Below are 18,556 nucleotides of genomic sequence, written 5' to 3'. Positions count from 1 at the left end.
GCCTGCATGACAGTAGTCCCATGAATATTAATGAGTCAGGTCCCTTGTGACCCCTTTGGGAATCGCAAACAGTATTTTAGACACTATTGTACTTCAGTGTTTGCAGTTTGCATTTGCGAGTTGCAAAAAAATGCAACTCGTGAATCGCAAATACTGAGAGTCGTGCATCTGGCCCTTGGTCTCCATAAAACTGCTTTTCAGTACCTAAGGCAGAAAATGTTTAACAGAATGAAGCCTTTATAAAAAAAAAACTGCCAGCTAGTAGTACCCAGGATAAACCAGGATTACTCAATCTCCTCTGGGTTGTCAAAGCCACTAGATTGAGACAAGCGTTGAGGTGCTCGTTGGAGCAAATAATACCAAATCCTTCCAACTACATTTAGTAGAGATGAAATGTTTTTGTTTCTCAATAGAAGTACAGGTTACTTTAGAACAGAATAACATTAAATGTAGTGTCTTATGCCCTCTTAAAGATCCTCAACATTATGCCAGAAAATATAAATGACTGCATTTGAGAACCGCAGAAGACATGCTCCTAAATTCAGACTCCTCCAGTGTAACGCTGTTTATCCTTGAGACTGTGTTGCAGTCATTATTTCTGTATTCTTTTGGTTATTTGTAGGGTGAAATCAATCATGGTGGGAGAGATAGTTTGTTGAATGAGACAGTAAGGAGAAGTGTGGTGGTAGGCCCGGTTCCTTTCTGATATTTACATGTTACCATTGAAGAAATCAAAAAATGTTGGACTTTGTTCTGCCTTTAGGAGAACACTACAATCCGTATTGGATTGGATGTAGGTTTTATAATTTCTCTGACTATTTCTGCATCATCACTTTGAATGTTGAGATAGGTTTGTTTAGATAGTTTGGTATCTTCTGTACGTATTCCAACTAGGATGGGTGATGTTTTGTTATGTTTTGCTAAGTTGTTAAAATCAGTGTGTCTTCCTTGTTTATAGATTGTTTCTTCTCACTGAATTCAGGTGAGTATAAATGGCAAGAGTGCGAGCCTTTCCTTCTTGGGAGGCTGTTTGAGGTGTTGAAATATGGATTTCGTTGAGACATCCATTAACCTTTCTTGCTTATCCAGGCTACTTTGTAACCAGCTACTCATGGTAGCTTTGCCAGTGTTCTTGATTTCAGTCTCCTAGGTTTTGGCTGTCCTGTCCTCCAGACTGTTCGAGTTCTAACACTAGGTCAAGTAAGGCAGAGGTCATACCATTCCACTTATAGTCCTTGGATTTTACATTGTGGTTCTTAATGCTAATCAATTCCAGGATTTTACTGTCTTGTCATCTGTGTTTATTGACATTGCTTTCTTTCACGAACTTGGCAGTCAGCTGCATAGTGGGATGAAATGTAAACCTAGTGGAGTCCTGAAGCTGCCCAAACAAAAATTGGTCTGACAGAGCTTAGAGTTCTGTGAATTTGTGATAGGTTTTCTGCTTTATGAATCATTGCATCCATATATATTGAAAGACCTGGATATTTTAGGTTGAAGGGATATCACAGGACATGCAAAATGTATGTTTCAGAAAGCAATTTCTTTGCATACTTTTATAGCTCCTGGTTACCCCTTAACTGGCAGTCTTTGTACTTAAATTGCCATTGTGTCTCCGTTGTAGTAGAAGGGTGTGATGATATGTAGTGAAGGGATGAATCAGGCTTCTGTGATTTGGGTCTATGTGATAGTAATTCATAGGGTTCCCAGGTTTGACATAGCTATGAGTTGAATTATTTGCGTTAATATTTTGGGCATCGCACACTAACAATGCAGACTAATGAGGATGAAAACCCAACAGAGAAATATAAAACTGCTTTGATGGAAACACTTATTTAGGATGGCTTATAAAGTTTGAGACAACCAATTTCTTCTTATAAGCTCACAGTTGAGCCACTTCAACATGACAGTCTGCTTTTCCACCCATGTACATACATGGATAATCCGGCTACTTCATTGGAAGCTAGCTTTTACTATGTTCATCTTTTCAGAGCAGCAGACCTTTGAATTGTAGTTGTCAATTTCAGTCCTCAAAAGATCAACCTGCTGTGTTTTGTATGTACAAGGCAATATTTACACAGCGTATACTTTTTTTAAATTTTTTTAAACACAATGTCCCTTTTAATTTAAGCATTGTTTGGTTGGTTGCATTGTTGTTCTCTTTTGATTAGCAACAGGTACAGCAGCGATATTTTCTACACATGGTTGATATCAAAGCAGCCTTCACTTACTGTTTCAATTTAACCAATGGATATTGAAAGTGTTAAAAACTATTTAAACAAGATTTTTTTGGCGGGTTATAACATACCATAATAACACACATTTGTAAAGTGCATGCTTACCCCTTAAGACATCTTGCTGCTGAATATCAAGTTGTTATCCAACTAATTGATGCTCATTTTATGAACCTCAGAAGGAAGAAAGGCTTAGGGGGGATCCACCAGGATTTGAGCCCTTTGGCCATGAGATCAGAGTGGATTCATTAGTCCACTGAGCCACCTTACTTGGGTATAACATGTATCTGATATTGCTATTTCTTAGGCAGCAACTTGACATCAGCAAATCTCTCTATATAATGCACAAAACGGAAGTTAGCAAGAAACTCCTCTGCTTATTTCAGTATTACCTTAAATGAAATATGCATTCTCTTGACAGGACAACATACTTAACAAGTGGCTTTGTGGAACCCATTTAACTTTACTTTTGTCTAAACGTCTCTGAGTGGGATTAACAGCTACTCCATGTAAAGCATGTGCATCTGTGATGTCTGTGCCACTAAAGACTCTAGTTATGTACACCAATGTTGCTCTGAGTAAGTTACAAATTCACGTCCTTTCCCATTTCCACATTGAGACAAGGGTGCTAGAAACCAATCTGATATCCTCAAGAGGGTTCAATAATTATTGTCAGCATTCTCATGATGTAAATCCAAGTATATTTCCTGATGCTCACAAGTTGTCATTTCAAACGTTTTATAACTAACTTGGAATAAACCCAAGTTGACTAAATTGTGCAAAACATGCAAATATAAATGCAACCAATAATAAGTTCAAACCCAGTGCTGGAGCGTAGTGTTTTGCTTTTCTGATGGATAGGTATACTTGCAGATAATTTGCCTCTTTACTCTTCTCCAGTTGAAAAATTAAAATAGCTCTCCTGCACCGGTAGATGTTGATAGAATCTGTATTAGAAGTAATAAGGCGCTGATTTAAAGGGCGTGTGTTCAAAGGAAGTGAGGTAGAAAATGTACAGCATTCACAGGAGGATCTGCTAAACCTTGGTATTGTCAAAAATAATAGAGGATGATTGCAATCCATTTGAATATGTACATTAATGAGCCATTTCCTGATAAAAGCTGGAGTTTATTCATAAAATGACACATATAGGACCTCAAGAGATACAGCCTTTATTGGTTATCTGTTCCCAAATGTTATGAATGTGAAAGTGACTCATAATGCCATAGCTAAAATATACTGTCTCTTGTAATTCGGTCCTTCTGGCATAATGGTTACTCCACATTGACACCTTCCCTCCATCTCAAGGTAAACTCCAGGCATCTGCTCTGTATCCCAACCAGCTTTGTCATTGAAACATAGGACACAGAGACGCAAGAAAGTTATGATAAGTTGTGTTTGAAATATTGTTGCAGAAGACATGCATATGCCCGTCGAACCCATTTGCATGGCATTTTAAGGAAAATGTTGAACTGATTGTACCAGAGTTTCTGTAATGAATATCTTTCCTAATCTTATGGATCACTCTAGCCACCCACTCTCTTAAATTCTGCCTACCACCCACTGCAGTGTTCTTTGGCAGTGGATGGCTTGATGTAACCGTTGTATTTTATTCCCGTTTGAGATGCTCAGAATACATGCTTAACTATATAATAAGCTGTTTGTGGCCATGGTTTTGTTCCACTTTCTTCATGACCTTAAACGATCTTCGAAAGTTGCCATTGCTGTGGCATCCAAATCACAGATGTCTATGTCCCTCATTCTTGCTTTCAGGCTTACGAGCTTCACCCATCACCTTGCCTCCTTTTGCTAATGTTCCAGTGTTCCGTTTATTCCTGCACCAAATCCCTCTTCACAGAGCCTGATCTAGGTTTAAAGGCAGAGTCAGGCCAACCTGTTTGGTCATATTGTGAGTTAGTGGGTTCAGCTTCAGCAAGTTCAGTAGGGGCTGGGCTACTACTCACCTGTGAGGGTTTCAAGGCACTGGATTGGGGTAGGGGGCAGCTACTGGCTCGAACAGCCAAGTCTTGAGGTACCTCCTGAAGGTAAGTAAGGGCCAGATGTATCAAGCGATTTTGCATTCGCAAACGGTGCAAATCGCAAAATTCAGCCGTTTGCGAATGCAAAATTGCCTTTCAGAATGTATGAAAGGCATTTGCAGTGCAATTTTAAGAAATCGCTAAAATAGTGATTCCTTAAAATTGCGACCCCATTTAGAGAAATGCAAATTGCGATTCTCTAAATAGGAAATCGCAAATAAGGAATCCTTATTTGCGATTTCTTAAGCATATGTATCAAGCATTTCCTAAATGCAAATTGGGCATTTAGGAAATGCAATTACCACCAACAAAAGTTTGGTGGTAACCATGTGCAAATTTTTAAAATGCATTATAAATGCATTTTTAAAATTGACATGTAGTGCACACATGCCCCTAAGGCATGTGTGTGCTTCACATGTCCGTAAAAATATTTTTTGGGTGCAGCAGAGGGGGCCTTAGGCCCCCAGCACCCTGGGATTTGCATTTCCTAAATTGCGAATTCCTAACTGGAATTCGCAATTTAGGAAATGCAAAAACATTCGCAACAGGCCCATAGGTGCAAATGGAGTCAGATTCTCTATTTGCGATTCGGTAATAGCATTTGCGAATTTTAAGAAATCGCTATTACCGAATCGCAAAATTCATACATACCATTTTGCATTTCTTAAATAGTGATTTCTTAAAATTCGCTATTTAAGAAATGCAATTTCGTTTTTTGATACATCTGGCCCTAAGTCCTGTGTCTGTCGCAGATGGGTGGGAAAAGTGTTCCATGTCTTGGCGGTGAGGTGGGAGAACGATCTACCACCGGCAGTCGTTCTGTGGATGCGTGGGATGGTCTCATCACCAAAAAAAACTTACATTTCGTTTCAAATAAGCTTTATTTTGATACCTGTTACGATAAAAGCACAAAACAGAGACACAAAAAACTCACCACATTTCATATACATAAAACTAAGTTACATAAAGGATAAAATCGATGAAATAATAAATACCACTGGGCTAAGACTTAAAACATAAGGTTTGCTCACAGGGTACTGTGGCACCATATACATACAAATATTAAGTTGTTAATCAGTGCACTAAAAACATGCATCATGTTTTGGTGGTTTTATTTTTGTGGTAAAGAATCCATGTTAAAGTGAATAGAAATGTGGACTGTCCAGAGTTGTAACTATTTGTGAAGGAACTAGTTATATCTAGGTAACCTGTCTTTTTATCTTCTTTTGCAAGGCGCCTGTGTGAACACAAGTATGGCAACGCCCCACGGGTCCGCATAAATGGTCATGTAGCCGCCCGCTTTCCTTTTATTCCAATGCCACTGGATTACATTCTTCCTGAGCTCCTGAAGAATGCCATGAGGTGAGTGTGGACGCTGTGTAGTTTAAAACTTCAGACTGAGGGACTAATAATTCTTTAGACATCTCTGGGGTCTGCATCTGAATTGACTCAGCAACTCCTTCAGATCTACTCTCCATCTTACTCAGTGTAAATACTGAATCTTTGTTTAATGTAAAGACAGCTTTTGACTGGTACTTCATTAGTTGTAACCTCATAGTGGTAATCTATAGGGTAATTAAATTAATTAATTTAACTCCTTCAAGAGCTCTGTGAAAAGTGATTTCCTACCCTGGTTTTCTGAACAACACGAGGATATTGCATCTGAAGCTCGCCATGTAGCTTCTTGTATTCACTGCCAACAGCTCCATGAACTGCCCCCGAAGGTACCTTAAGAATAGATCTTGTAACGTCACAAGACATCAATGATGGAAGACTTTGTTTGATTGTAGAGCTTTGTGAGCTGAGACCCATTACCCTGTGTACATTGATAGAGCCTAGATTTTGCCTGAAATTCTCCTTGAAGGGGAGCTGCTTCTGTGAGGAGAGGTAGTGTGAGCTAAACACGTCTTGAGTGGAAAAGGCTCTGAAAAGCACCTCATCTACACTGTACATGGGCCAGTTATGGATAATTTGTGCTGTGTGTATTAAGGAATTTGAAGCAATTATTAGATAATTTGGCACTGTATCATATTTTCTTTAATTCAGTTTTTAACTTTTAGGGCCACAATGGAGAGCCACCTGGACACCCCTTACAATGTTCCTGACATAGCCATTACGATTGCCAACAACGATATTGACCTAATCATAAGGTAATGAGGACTAGTTCTCTAGACTTTACTGCTCCTATACATTCCTAACATTGCATGTGTAGTGTCTGTTTCCCAATCTTTATTTCCAGTTCCATCAGAATAATGAGTATAAAAACGTTCGCAAAGCTTGACTCCTGATGATAAAGAAGATTCCTGCCTTCTATGAAGAAGATCTCTCCTTCTATCCCCAAGCACTCCCTACTCCGAATGGTGCTCCCAACTCCCAGTTAAAGTGCTGCTCTTTAGATTAAAAAGATTCTGTCCTCCTACACCTGCATCACTTAAATCATTGCCCCATGTCATCCCCTGCACTTATCTGTCCATCATTTTACTGTGTTTTCTGCCAACAGAATATCAGATCGAGGTGGGGGCATCCCCCATGACCACCTTGAGCGGGTGATGGATTATCACTTTACCACAGCCGAGTCGAGCACCCAGGATCCCCGCATGAACACCATGTTTGGGAATATGGTAGACATGGTCAACAGTGGCCAGTCTGGACCCATGCACGGGTAAGGGTGGCGTAAATTCTTGAAAGCTTCTTTGATAACACAGTTAGATACCCTTTTTATGACCTAGAAGAAGGCCTTATAATAGAAGATGTAATGTTGTATATGTGATAGAAAGCTGGAGTATACTGATCAGAACTTGGGTCACAAGTGCATTTACCCAGGTACTCAAATTATTAACATTTCTAAGTATGGGGATTTGTACAACACGCACCTAGCTGCAAAGCAAGGGCGAGAATGGTGTGCTTAATTTCACATTGAAACCTCTTCCCTGCAAAGGTAGATCTTTACAGCTTGAGGAACCCCTGGTTATAACTGCTTGTCTTGTTTCACCAACCCATAAGGGTGAAGATGGAGCTGCTAGAAGAGTTGTGTGATAATTTGTTCCACTGCTGCTTTTTAAACACATTTTCACATTCACATCACAACTTAAATGGTATCTTCCTGCAAGTCCAATTCTCCTTTGCTAATGCAGTGCCTTATATGGCATACTAGGGTTCTTCATCCTTTATTTTTTGTTCTGAATGTTGATACATCAACAAGAACTGTGGGCATGTTTAGTTTAAAGAAGCTGTTATGGGATCCATTTACAACGTTCTTTTTGAGCATTGGGTGAGCACTTCCTTAACTCCTTATGCAAGGCTTCATATGTTTGCCTTTCCATATAAAATTAATGTTTGATACTCTGTGCTAGGAGTGATTCAGGAGTTTCCCTTGAACAACCTTGAGGATGAATTACATGTTCCCTGTAATACAAAAGTGTTGATGCTTAAATTGGATGTTGGGCACATTGTTTTTATTTTTGATTTCCTGTTGATTTCACTGTTTGTGTAGTTATTATTCAGCTGTAACTTTTGACTAACTGGATTGATTTACATCAAATTTGGCAATTACATGGTGTAGTCAACTAAGGTCCAGTATGCCATTTTTAGTCCAGATCCATAAAGGGAGTAGGGGTGAAAAGAGCTATTTTTCCATTTTAGCATCCTTAGGAAAGTTTGCTTGTACCTACTGCCGAAGCCACTGAACAGATTTACAATTAGCTTGGCATGAAAGCAGAAATTTACAGTAAACATGCTTTTATTTTTTTGCGTAAAGTAGCTTTTGAGTTAAAAGCGTTAAAGGGTGAACACATTTTTATATCTCTGCTGTATGTGATTTACAAAGGCAGAAATTCCAAAACAAAAAAAGGATCAGATTGGATGATGGAGCAGTTTTTCCCATTATTCCTTTCAGGTGCACAGTTCCATAGTTGGTTAAAAAAAAAAAAAAGACCTAAAGGAGTCACAAGATCTATGGCATCTTCTGTGGATTATCAAATCCTTGTCTCATAAAATGGCAGCTGAGGTACAGATATGTGTAATGCAGCCCCTGGTGCCATTTTAGGTGTCTAGGATCTGATCTCTTTCATGTGGTATAACATCCACCCTCCCTTGTATTTCTCCTAAATATACGGCTCCAGTAGCACCACAGCTTAGAAAATAAGTGATGTCAGTTTAACTGTTTTGGTTTTAGGTTAATCATCCCAGTTCAGACTTTGTCTAACACTCTTCCAGTGTCTGAATGGATTTGTCTTAGGCAGTCTGTTCTTCTTAGCCTGCAATTGTGAACTGGCTGATATTTCCTCCTTTGATGCTATCTTATCACTTCTTTTGTGATGACACAAATTTTCACTATCCTCCTTGTTCATGCTCCACACCCAAAATCTGTCTTAGTGCTTTTTGGCACTTGGTAATTCTGTGATTCATCATGTTTAGTTGCTTATGCTGAAAAATGTGTGTTCTATGGCATGTGTAGCTGTAGATACACATGCTTTGCATAAATCTGCCATCTAGTGTTGGGCTCAAATTTTACAAGTGTTTTTCTTCGCAGAATATTTTCGAGTCACTAGATCGCATGACTCCTCCTCTCTGTTATACTGCGCATGGTATTTACAGCATGTGCATCTGTAGATCACATGCTTTCATACTTCTGCCATCTGCTGTTGGGTGAACATGCTGCAAGTTGTATTTCTTCGAATTAAAACGTTTAGATGTTGAAGTCACTCATTGTTCCTCTCTGAAACCCACAGCACACCACAACAGACTCCACCTTAAATTGTTTATTTCTGCCATCTGATTCGAACGTTCTTTACAGAGCCCCAGAATCAAGTGCCCAGATGAATCCTGATACCCAAATCATGTAGTATCACAGAGGACCAAAGTGTTAACCCGGAGGCCATTGGTGGCGAGAATGCAGATGCGATTTGGCTAGTGGTAAGATGCCGCTGGTGAACAGGTGGTTAGTCCAGCCCTTTCTTGTTGAAGGGACAAAATACTAGTGAAATCTACTTGTCCTGTAAATAAATTCATTAGTTCCATCTATTCTCCATTTCAGTTATATGGCATGGCACATATGTAGTGCTGGTTCACTTTGTTTCATTGAAATTTCCAATCAGGAAGTAATGATGTGCAACAATTATGCTGCAGTACAAAATATTCCTTTTACTGCAAAGATATTTGTCCTTGGTAGGGGGAGCCAAAGGTAGACTTTGGTACAACATATGCGCATTTTATGAGTATATATTTTTCTTATAATTTTTCCTTTGCAAACCCAGAGACTTTGCTGGTATAGAAATCATGCTTTTGATGCACTACTTGGAGGAACATTTTCATTAGAGTTTCATATCTAAGAAGTGCAGGTAATACTAACAGACTATCGCAGTAGGTGCACTAACCCACTTACCTATGACTGCATTTAGAACCTATAAACAATAAAGTACACACAATCTTTGCTGTGGGTGCAGTTATGCCTTATGCACAAATCCCACTTAAAGACTTTCCTAGGGAGGCAAACACACTCTGTGTGTTATGATTGGCTGCCGGTGTGGTGAAGAAATGGCAGTTACAAAAGCACGTCTTACCCTTCTTCCAGAGGCATCTCCGTGAATTTGTGTAGTTGCGGGCAGCAGGGAGTGAGATATCCTCAGAGAAAACCTTCATCACAACAGCCAAGGAAGGACTACAAAAAGACCACCTCAGGGTCTTATAAAGGCTGCAGCCCTTCTTCATCTCCTCATACCAGCTATCATTCAACTAAGGACAAAAAAGAACCAGAAAGGGCTAACAAATCCTCATCGGAGCCTCCTACACCACCTCTTAAGGTGTCACATGCATCCAAGAAGCCTTCCTCTACTTCACCTATTGAGAAGCTGTCGACGAGGACCCCACTATCAACGACAGCCACATCGTTGGCACTACCGAGGACAACTTCCCCACCGACAACAAGCTATCCACTGTCGACAGCATAATCGTCGACAACGTACGCTACACTGTCGTTGTCAAAGCTAATGGTAACCATTGCTTTCAAGTCAGCCTTTTTCCAACTAAGTCATTGGCGGTGGCCTCAACCACTAAGTTGTCGATCATAAAAATCTCTCGTCTGTTGTCGACCTCCGTCATTCCACTGATGACTAGTACTCCTGTTATACCATCGACGACCCATTGACGAGTGAAAAAAGGTGAAAAAAAGATAAATTAACCACAGAGCATACTTTCCTAAGCAAGATAACTCCATTGATAACAACCCACTTGTTGGAGGGAGATGAGGATTCTGATGATGAGGAAGCCCATCCAACAGCAAATCCTTCTCAACTGAATGTAAAAGGATGATGAGGAAGACTACTATGATGACTATGATCCACAAGGTTTCACAGTTCAGGAGCAGCCATCTCAACAGGGAATGGTCTATATGCCAAGCTCCCTAATTTCTGACCTACAAATCATGTTGGCGGATTATAAGAAAAGATTCCCGGCCGCTGGTGAAACTGTGCCTAAGTCAGCTACGCTTGCAAGATCTCCAATGCCTTAAGTGACCACCCCACTACAGAGTCATATTGCCAGAAAAAGGGTGTATTGATAAAGGGAGAGGTGACGCACCAAGTATCCTGAATTATATTAGTTAAACTCGTATAACTCCAACGGTGCACTCTAGTAGGGATCACACCCTAAACCCCCTGCATTGATGAACTAATCAACCAATTTAACATATAACATTACTGTGGCACACGTTTGACAAGTTAAGACAATTTTGTTAAACATATATTATGTACATTGATTCGACATTGAAGTAATCAAAGCAAGGCATTATTCAAATACTATCAACTATAGAGAAAGTCCCACCAAATAAATCTTACATCCATCTTGAATTCAGAATTTTAATCCAAAAAATATATCCATCACATCTCCACTCATGAATCATATGTCTCTGTATATTCCTTAACAGGTCAGTTATGAGTCCAAATTGATCCACAGAAAAAACAAGTTCCATATTGACTTCCTAGTCCAATCTTATTAGTTCATCCTTTGTGTGTCCGACTACTAGTGAAAGGAAAATCGGTACGGAGCTGCTGCGTGTATGGGGCGTTGAGCAAGGATCGTAATAAGTGAAAATGACGATGGAAAACTTCCATTTGAAATAATGCCTGGCACTAATAAATGGATGTTCCCGCGCATAGACAAAGAGACCTAATTTCAGATACTTGTTAACCATATATTAGGTAGCGACCAAACTTCGGCCCTGATGAAGTCGTTTGACGAAACACGTGTTTTTTTGGCTGTGAGGTCGTTATAAAAAAGAGATGAATAATCTGCCACTGGAATTTCATTACGGCAGTTAATTTGATTTAACAAAGAGGATGAACTAAGAGGGCTGGACTAGGAAGTCAATATGGAACTTGTTTTTTCTGAGGATCAATTTAGACTCATAACTTTGACCTGTTAAGGAATATACAGAGACATATGATTCATGAGTAGAGATATGGATGTATTTTTTGGATTAAAATTCTGAATTCAAGATGGATGTAAGATTTATTTGGTGGGACTTTCTCTATAGTTGATAGTATTTGAATAATGCCTCACCCCACTACAGAGGCCTACATCCTTGCCTACTATTCATACACCTTCTACAACACTTTTGCAGGACACTGACACCTCAGGAGAAAAACATAAGGAATGTGGGCTACAACAGGATCACACAGAATGGGATGATAATGTGCTCCCAACTCCATCATCTCCTTTGCCCTTGAAACGAGACTCGTCTCCAAAGGATTTCACGGTTTTCACAATTTGCTTGAAAGGGCTGCCAAAAGATTTGCACTTCCAGTGCCATCCAAGCAAATGTATTGTGTCTTGTACGACTTCAAGGAGCAATTACAGAAGTCTGTGCGCTCCATGCCTGTAGTCAGTCCTACATGGGAAGAAAGATTGAAGTCATGTAGAACACGGCAGTACTCCTACGTCTGGACAAAAAATATAAAGCGCTGGAGGATGTCATGGCCTGCTTAAAGGGTCAACCTCATCCAGATTCGGTGATAGCAGGGGCAGCCCAAAGGAAATCCAAAAACCCTTCCACACCAATTAGAGCACCTCCTGACAAGGAAGGGAGACAGTTAGATTACATTGGTAAGCGATTCTCCCCAATGTTAAGTCTAACTATAAGAGCTGCTAATTCTCTGGCTGTCTAAAGAAGATACGACAGGCAACTATGGGCTGACATCGTCCCATATGTCGACCAGCCACCAGAGGACACTAAGCTGGAAGCAAGAAAAAGTTTACAGGATAGCGCACATCTGCAGAAATTATTGACAGCATGATAGATATTGCCATCACAGCATTTTGTCAGCTAGCCGGATCTGCGCTCCTCAGGAGATCAGGCTGGCTAATTTCCACATCCTTTTGCCCGGAGGTACAAAATAAGATCCTAGACCTTCCTTTTGATGGGCAAGCCCTATTTGGGAAACATGTGGATGTAGCTCTTCAAGCGGTCAAGACTGATACAGAAACAGCCCAGTCACTGGGAACGTTACATTTCAGAAACCCTTCCTTTCGAGGTACTAGAGGTTGTGGAATACCTTCATATAGGGGAGGCTAACAACAGTACAGATATAGTACACTAGCTCCCAACAATTTTGGCACCAATACGTTCAAAGGCAGCTGCCACAGCGTCCTACAGCAGTACTGCCTCTAGAGGACGACCGGCTGGCCAAGGTAAAGACTTAGCTCACAGATGATTATCGATCCAAGGCTCCGGCTACCCCGTCCCTTTACACTTCAAACTAGGAGCAAAGATCTCATCTTCTCTTCAGCAGTGGCAATCCATAACATTAGACCAATGGATCTTGCAACTGGATCAATTCAGATGCACACTACAGTTTGTTCAAATGCCACCTCGCAATCCGTCTTGCAAATCTATTCCCAAGTTTCTCCACCAACTCACACTGGAGGTCAACAAAATGTTTCCCAAGGGGGCAATAGAGAAAGTTTCACCGACTCAGCAGGGGAGAGGATTCTACTCCAGACTCCTTCTCATTCGCAAAAAATCGAAAGACTCAAAACCTGTCCTCGACCTCAGAGATTTGAACACCTATCTGAAAAAATCAAGTATTCCTCACGCTAACTCTGCAGTGCATCCTCCTAAATTTAAACTATGGAGACTATCATTCCACCCTAGATTTGAAGGATGCATATTTTCACATCCCAATCCACCCCTCCCAGAGACAGTTCCTAAGATTCACAGCAGTCACTACCAGTTTCGAGTTCTCCCCTTTGGTCTAAAATCATCTCCCAGGATATATACGCAGTGCCTAGCACCAGTGGCCGCATTCCTGTACTTAGATGACTGGCTGGTAAAAGCGAAGTCCCTCTCAGCAGCGAGCAAGTCAACAAGGGAGTGCATTACCCTGCTCAACAGCTTGGGCCTAACCATAAATTGGGACAAGTCCAAACCTCACCCATTGCATGTGATAAGTTTCTTACGGGCAAACCTGAACACCAAATCCAACCTGGCCTGCCCCACTACGGAAAAGCAGCAAAAGATGATTGGCTTGACAAAGTCGGTTCAAAGAAGAAAATACATTTCAGTACGTCTTTACAAATAGTTATTGGGGATGATGTCCTCATGCATCATGCTGGTACAATTATGCAGACTAAAAATGTGCCCCCTCCAAGAACAGCTCAATCTGCAATGGATCCAAGCCGCAGCCAACTTTGACTCATGACAGGATTACTCCACTCATGTTGGTGGACTCAGGAGGACAACCTGTCGATCGGCCTGTCTTTCCAACCTCAGCCATCTCCATGGGTCATCACCACAGATGCTTCGCTTGAAGGCTGTGGAGCATTTCTACAAGACCTACGTCGGCTGCAAATGGCCACCACCTCTTCAGAGACTACATCTAAATTTCCTAGAGCTAAAGGCTGTCCATCTAGCTTTGCAGGCATTACTTCCCAGAATTGCCAATTCAGAGGTGCGATTAAGGACAGAAAATACCACCACAATGCATTACCTGAACAGAGCATGTCCCAGGGAAGCAAAATAAAATAGCGGATTCTCTAAGCAGATTCAATTCAGTCTGCCATGAATGGGAACTGGATCAGCGAGTAATCGACCACATATTCCCTCAGTGGGGATGCCCAACCTCGACCTCTTCGCCAGCCTGACAAAACCAAATAGAGATAGCACGCAAGCTTGCATCACCATCCGGGGATCATGGGGAAATGCGTTTTCGATGGCATGGTATGAAATCTTTGCCTAGGCCTTTCTGCCCATTTCACAGATTCAAATGGTTCTTTCCAAGATGAAGATAGAACTCTGCAGGCTGATCTTAATAGCCACCACATGGCCTCAACAGCATTGGTTCACGGAGGTTCTACTGTTGTCAGTGAAACCTCACATCCCATTGAAGGTATTTCCGCATCTCCTCACCGTGAACAAAGGGCAAGTCCTACACCAGAGTCCCTGAACATAACAGCATGGCTCCTGAGCACAATGAGTTTGCACATCTAGATATCCCTCTGGAATGCAGGAATATACTCTACAGGGCCAGAGCAGTCAGTACTAACAAAACTTACTCATGTAAGTGGAAGAGATTCTATTTATGGTGCCAACAACAGATACATCCCATATCTTCCTCAACAGAAGAAATATTGCCATACCGGTTACACCTGGCACGTTAGAGCCTGGCTCATTCCTCCATTAGGGTTAATTTAGCTATCATATCGTCGTTTAGACACTCATATATTTCGCCCTCTCTGTGGTCCTGCACAATCTTCAAACAATGTCTAAAGGGCATATTCAGAGCCTTCCCACCTTTTAGACTGCCTCTTCCTTCTTGGAATCTCAACTTAGTCCTTGTGCAGCTCATGAAACAACCATTCGAGCCGATCCACAGAACTATTCATGGAAGGTAGCTCTTCTAGTAGCTCTAAAATCAGCCAGGTGTGTCAGTGAGATCCAAGCAGTGACTATCCAAGAACCCTTCTTACAAATCAGAGAAGATAGAATACTTCTACACACATCCCACAATCATACCCAAAGTTCCCTCGGACTTTCATATTAATGAACCGCTTATCCTAAAGTTATTCTATCCAAATCCTACACCTCCAGCGGACGGGACTCTTCATTCGTTAGATATGAAAAGGTGTATAAAGTTCTACCTGGATAGGACCAAACCCTTTTGGAAGAGTAGTCAATTGTTTGTAGTTTACAGTGCACCTAGAAAAGGTCAAGCTCTTTCCAAACAAAGCATCGCAAAATGGATTTCTATGACGGTTCAGGTTAGCTGTCAAGCAGCAGGCAAACCGTTACAAACTCCTGTTTGAGCTCACTCTGCCAGAGCAATATCAATGTCCAATTCACTGTTTGCAGGGGTACCGCTCCAAGACATTTGCAGGGCAACAACCTGGAAGAACTGCCACACATGCACACGGCATTACTGCCTCGATGCAGCTCCTCCAAGGGAAGTAGCTGTGGGCCAGGCGGCCCTATGACATCTTTTCTAATAAAGGTGAGCTATCTACTATCCCTTTATCCTAAGGTTACTTCTGCACATTGTTTATTTTAAATATATCGAAAAGAAAAGTTGATATACGTTATAATTTCTAATATCAGGTTTAACTAGTTGTATTTGGGTTATCTTATGTATATTTGCTCAAACATCTTGTTCATATTCTTTTGAAGCATTCATAGTTTATACTACACTGCATCACTACTGCTTGCTACTCTGATTCAAGCATGTGAATCTATAAAAGTTCCAATACTGGAGTAAGAATATGAGTTACTTACCTTTAACTTTGTTTCCCTCGTATTGGAATCTTTCATAGACTCAACGTGACCCACCCACCTCCCCGGGGAAACTCACTGTTAACTCTCGTATTATTATTATTAATAATATAAGTAGGCACTAGTGCTGTAATAATCTGAGGGGCCGAAGCTTCTCTCATGAAGGCTTTAAAGAGGGGTCTCGCCTGATAGGTTTAGTCTCCAATTTAGTCCTTTTCTCAAAATGACTGTCAGAATACTCAACTAAGGAGCCTAGGGCCTTTGGGTAGGCCTTTTTTTAACAATACCTTTTAAAGGTACTGGGGACACCCATCTCGACGAAGGGGAATGATTTAAGCATGTGAATCTATGAAAGATTCCAATACTGGAGAACTAAAGTTACAGGTAAGTAACCTCATGTTCTTATCCTTCTAAATTAAAGGACTGAAGACTCCAATTCCCAGAATGCACTAAGTTGTTAAACTAAAATTTAAGACAGTGAATGTATCGACATGAAGCAGGTGGAAACGCTATACAAAACAAAATGTGTATACTAAACTCCTAAGAAGAAACACTAATTTACATGAAAACTCCATTGCCTACTACAACCCGATCAGAGAGCAGAAGAGCCCATGCATGCTGATAACTGATATTGACTTACAGGTTACCACCGAGCAAGAAGCAATACAATAGCATTTAAAGATCAGTCCAAAAGGAAAGCCCCTTGCAGAAATCCTAACAGACTGCAGTATACATCCCTGCCTGACACTACCGCTTTGGAATGAATGAAAATAGACGGATGAAAAACAATTTTGTTCTCAGAACTAACATAAATTACCATGACGTAACCATGGAAGCCTTTAATGAAAAGTGTAGTGTGTGAAGAGCAGTGACAACATGCCAGTGGATTTCTTTTGTCGCGCCTCCCTTGATGTGACCAATTCTGTCACCTTAATCCTTACTTTTAAAAAACAAAAAACAAAAGGGCCGATGACAAGTTCATAGACTACTGAACATCTGTACCAGTGCTGTCAAAATCTGGTCTGTGTCTGTTCAAATAAAGAAGCTTTGATCTCCATAATAATGTGTTCATCCATTTACTACAAATTGGAATTAAAAATGATCACTCAGTATGCTTGCTTAAAGTGCTCTGACTGAAGGAAGAGGAGGTGCACAAGTGGGGCCCCACGGAGCAGTGTACTGTGGTTTGAAAGATCCAGTGACACACAAGTTAATAATTTATGAAAGTGAAAATGCAGCAGGGAATCTCAGTTATAACATCTTAAGAACCCAGGAGCCCTCCATTGGCACTTGGCTGAATCCAGAGGTTAACACCTAAGTGGAATAGTTGGGTTCCTGCTTACTGTCATTTCATGTCTATTTTATCCGATGGCCAACCAAACAATAACACTCCTTGTTCCTGTCCGAAATCTACTGGTCTTTGGTGTTGTAAATCCCACACATTTAGAACTGTTTTAAAGAAACCTGCGAAGCAATTGGCAGTTGGATGAGGGACGCTAATGAGTGTTAAAGCAAGGTGGATGTAGAGGAACATAGGTCAACACGTAAGGTATCTGGAAGAAGATGGTGAGGCCTTGTTTGCTGCAACAAATTAACAGAGTGTGGCAGGATCATCATATGAGCCAGGGAAGGAAGTTGTAGAATAAGAATATCGCTCACTGTTAAGTTGAAGTATTATGTTTAATAGGAGAGCAGGCAAGCACATCTCATTCCTCCGTGCCCCTTCTCCAACTGCCCTTTTCCATGCCCCACACAACAGAATCCTTTCTGTTTGCAGGGATACAAGCAACCTAGGTACCACAACTCCCTCTTTTAAGTAAATTAACTTCTAAAGTACTAACCGCTAATTACGACAACCAGAATAATAAGTGTCTCATGTCATTTAACAATTCAGTATATCATATCATTTTCACCAATAATGGTAACACAGTATCTAATATCATTTAACAGTATAGACCTTAAGATAAACTTTAGCAACATATAAATCCTATCTTATAACAGTGTATAGACTCTATACCCCTCCTTGACTTCACAAATTGTGGTGAAAAAAAAAAAAAAAACTTCCTAATTCATTGTCTGTCTGCATGATGTCGAATTAAAAAAATGAGTTGGATGAATTTTCTCGATACGAAGTCATTAAATTTTTTAGGCAGCGTTATAGATCTGCCTGCACAAGTGAATACTCCACCCTCGTCCAACTCATATGTGCTTATCTGAGAATTAACATCTTTGCTTGTACATGGAACAGATGTAGAATCAGGTGCCCTTACACCGGCACCCAAATCTATAGCTTCATCCCACAACCAATCATCAGTATGAGGAATGCACTCATTCCTTCTTTTGTTATTTTTCCATTATAGAATTTTATTCCATCTTGATATTTTGCTGAAACGCCACATTTTCTTATCACTTAACATTACAGATTTCGGATATACTTTTACTTGCATCGGTTCTGAAAATATACTACATCCCTTCTTAGTTTTGTAGCCTAGTTTCACTCTCACCCAATCACCTGTTTTTAAATA

The 18,556-nt window shown here is 40.6% G+C and overlaps 1 protein-coding gene across 9 annotated transcripts in view; it reads left to right on the top strand.

Moving 5' to 3' along the window:
• BCKDK (branched chain keto acid dehydrogenase kinase) overlaps window positions 1-18,556 on the top strand; it is a 247,806-nt gene that overhangs the window by 204,426 nt on the left and 24,824 nt on the right. For all 9 annotated transcript variants that reach the window (XM_069244198.1, XM_069244201.1, XM_069244202.1 and 6 more), the window contains 3 exons: window positions 5,507-5,635; window positions 6,334-6,423; window positions 6,774-6,935. In XM_069244198.1, coding sequence (XP_069100299.1) covers window positions 5,507-5,635; window positions 6,334-6,423; window positions 6,774-6,935 — 381 coding nt within the window. The remainder of the gene's footprint in view (window positions 1-5,506; window positions 5,636-6,333; window positions 6,424-6,773; window positions 6,936-18,556) is intronic.

The sequence above is a fragment of the Pleurodeles waltl genome, chromosome 7, assembly GCF_031143425.1.
Source record: "Pleurodeles waltl isolate 20211129_DDA chromosome 7, aPleWal1.hap1.20221129, whole genome shotgun sequence".
Classification (NCBI taxonomy): domain Eukaryota; kingdom Metazoa; phylum Chordata; class Amphibia; order Caudata; family Salamandridae; genus Pleurodeles; species Pleurodeles waltl.
This window is presented reverse-complemented; position numbering and strand designations above follow the sequence as displayed.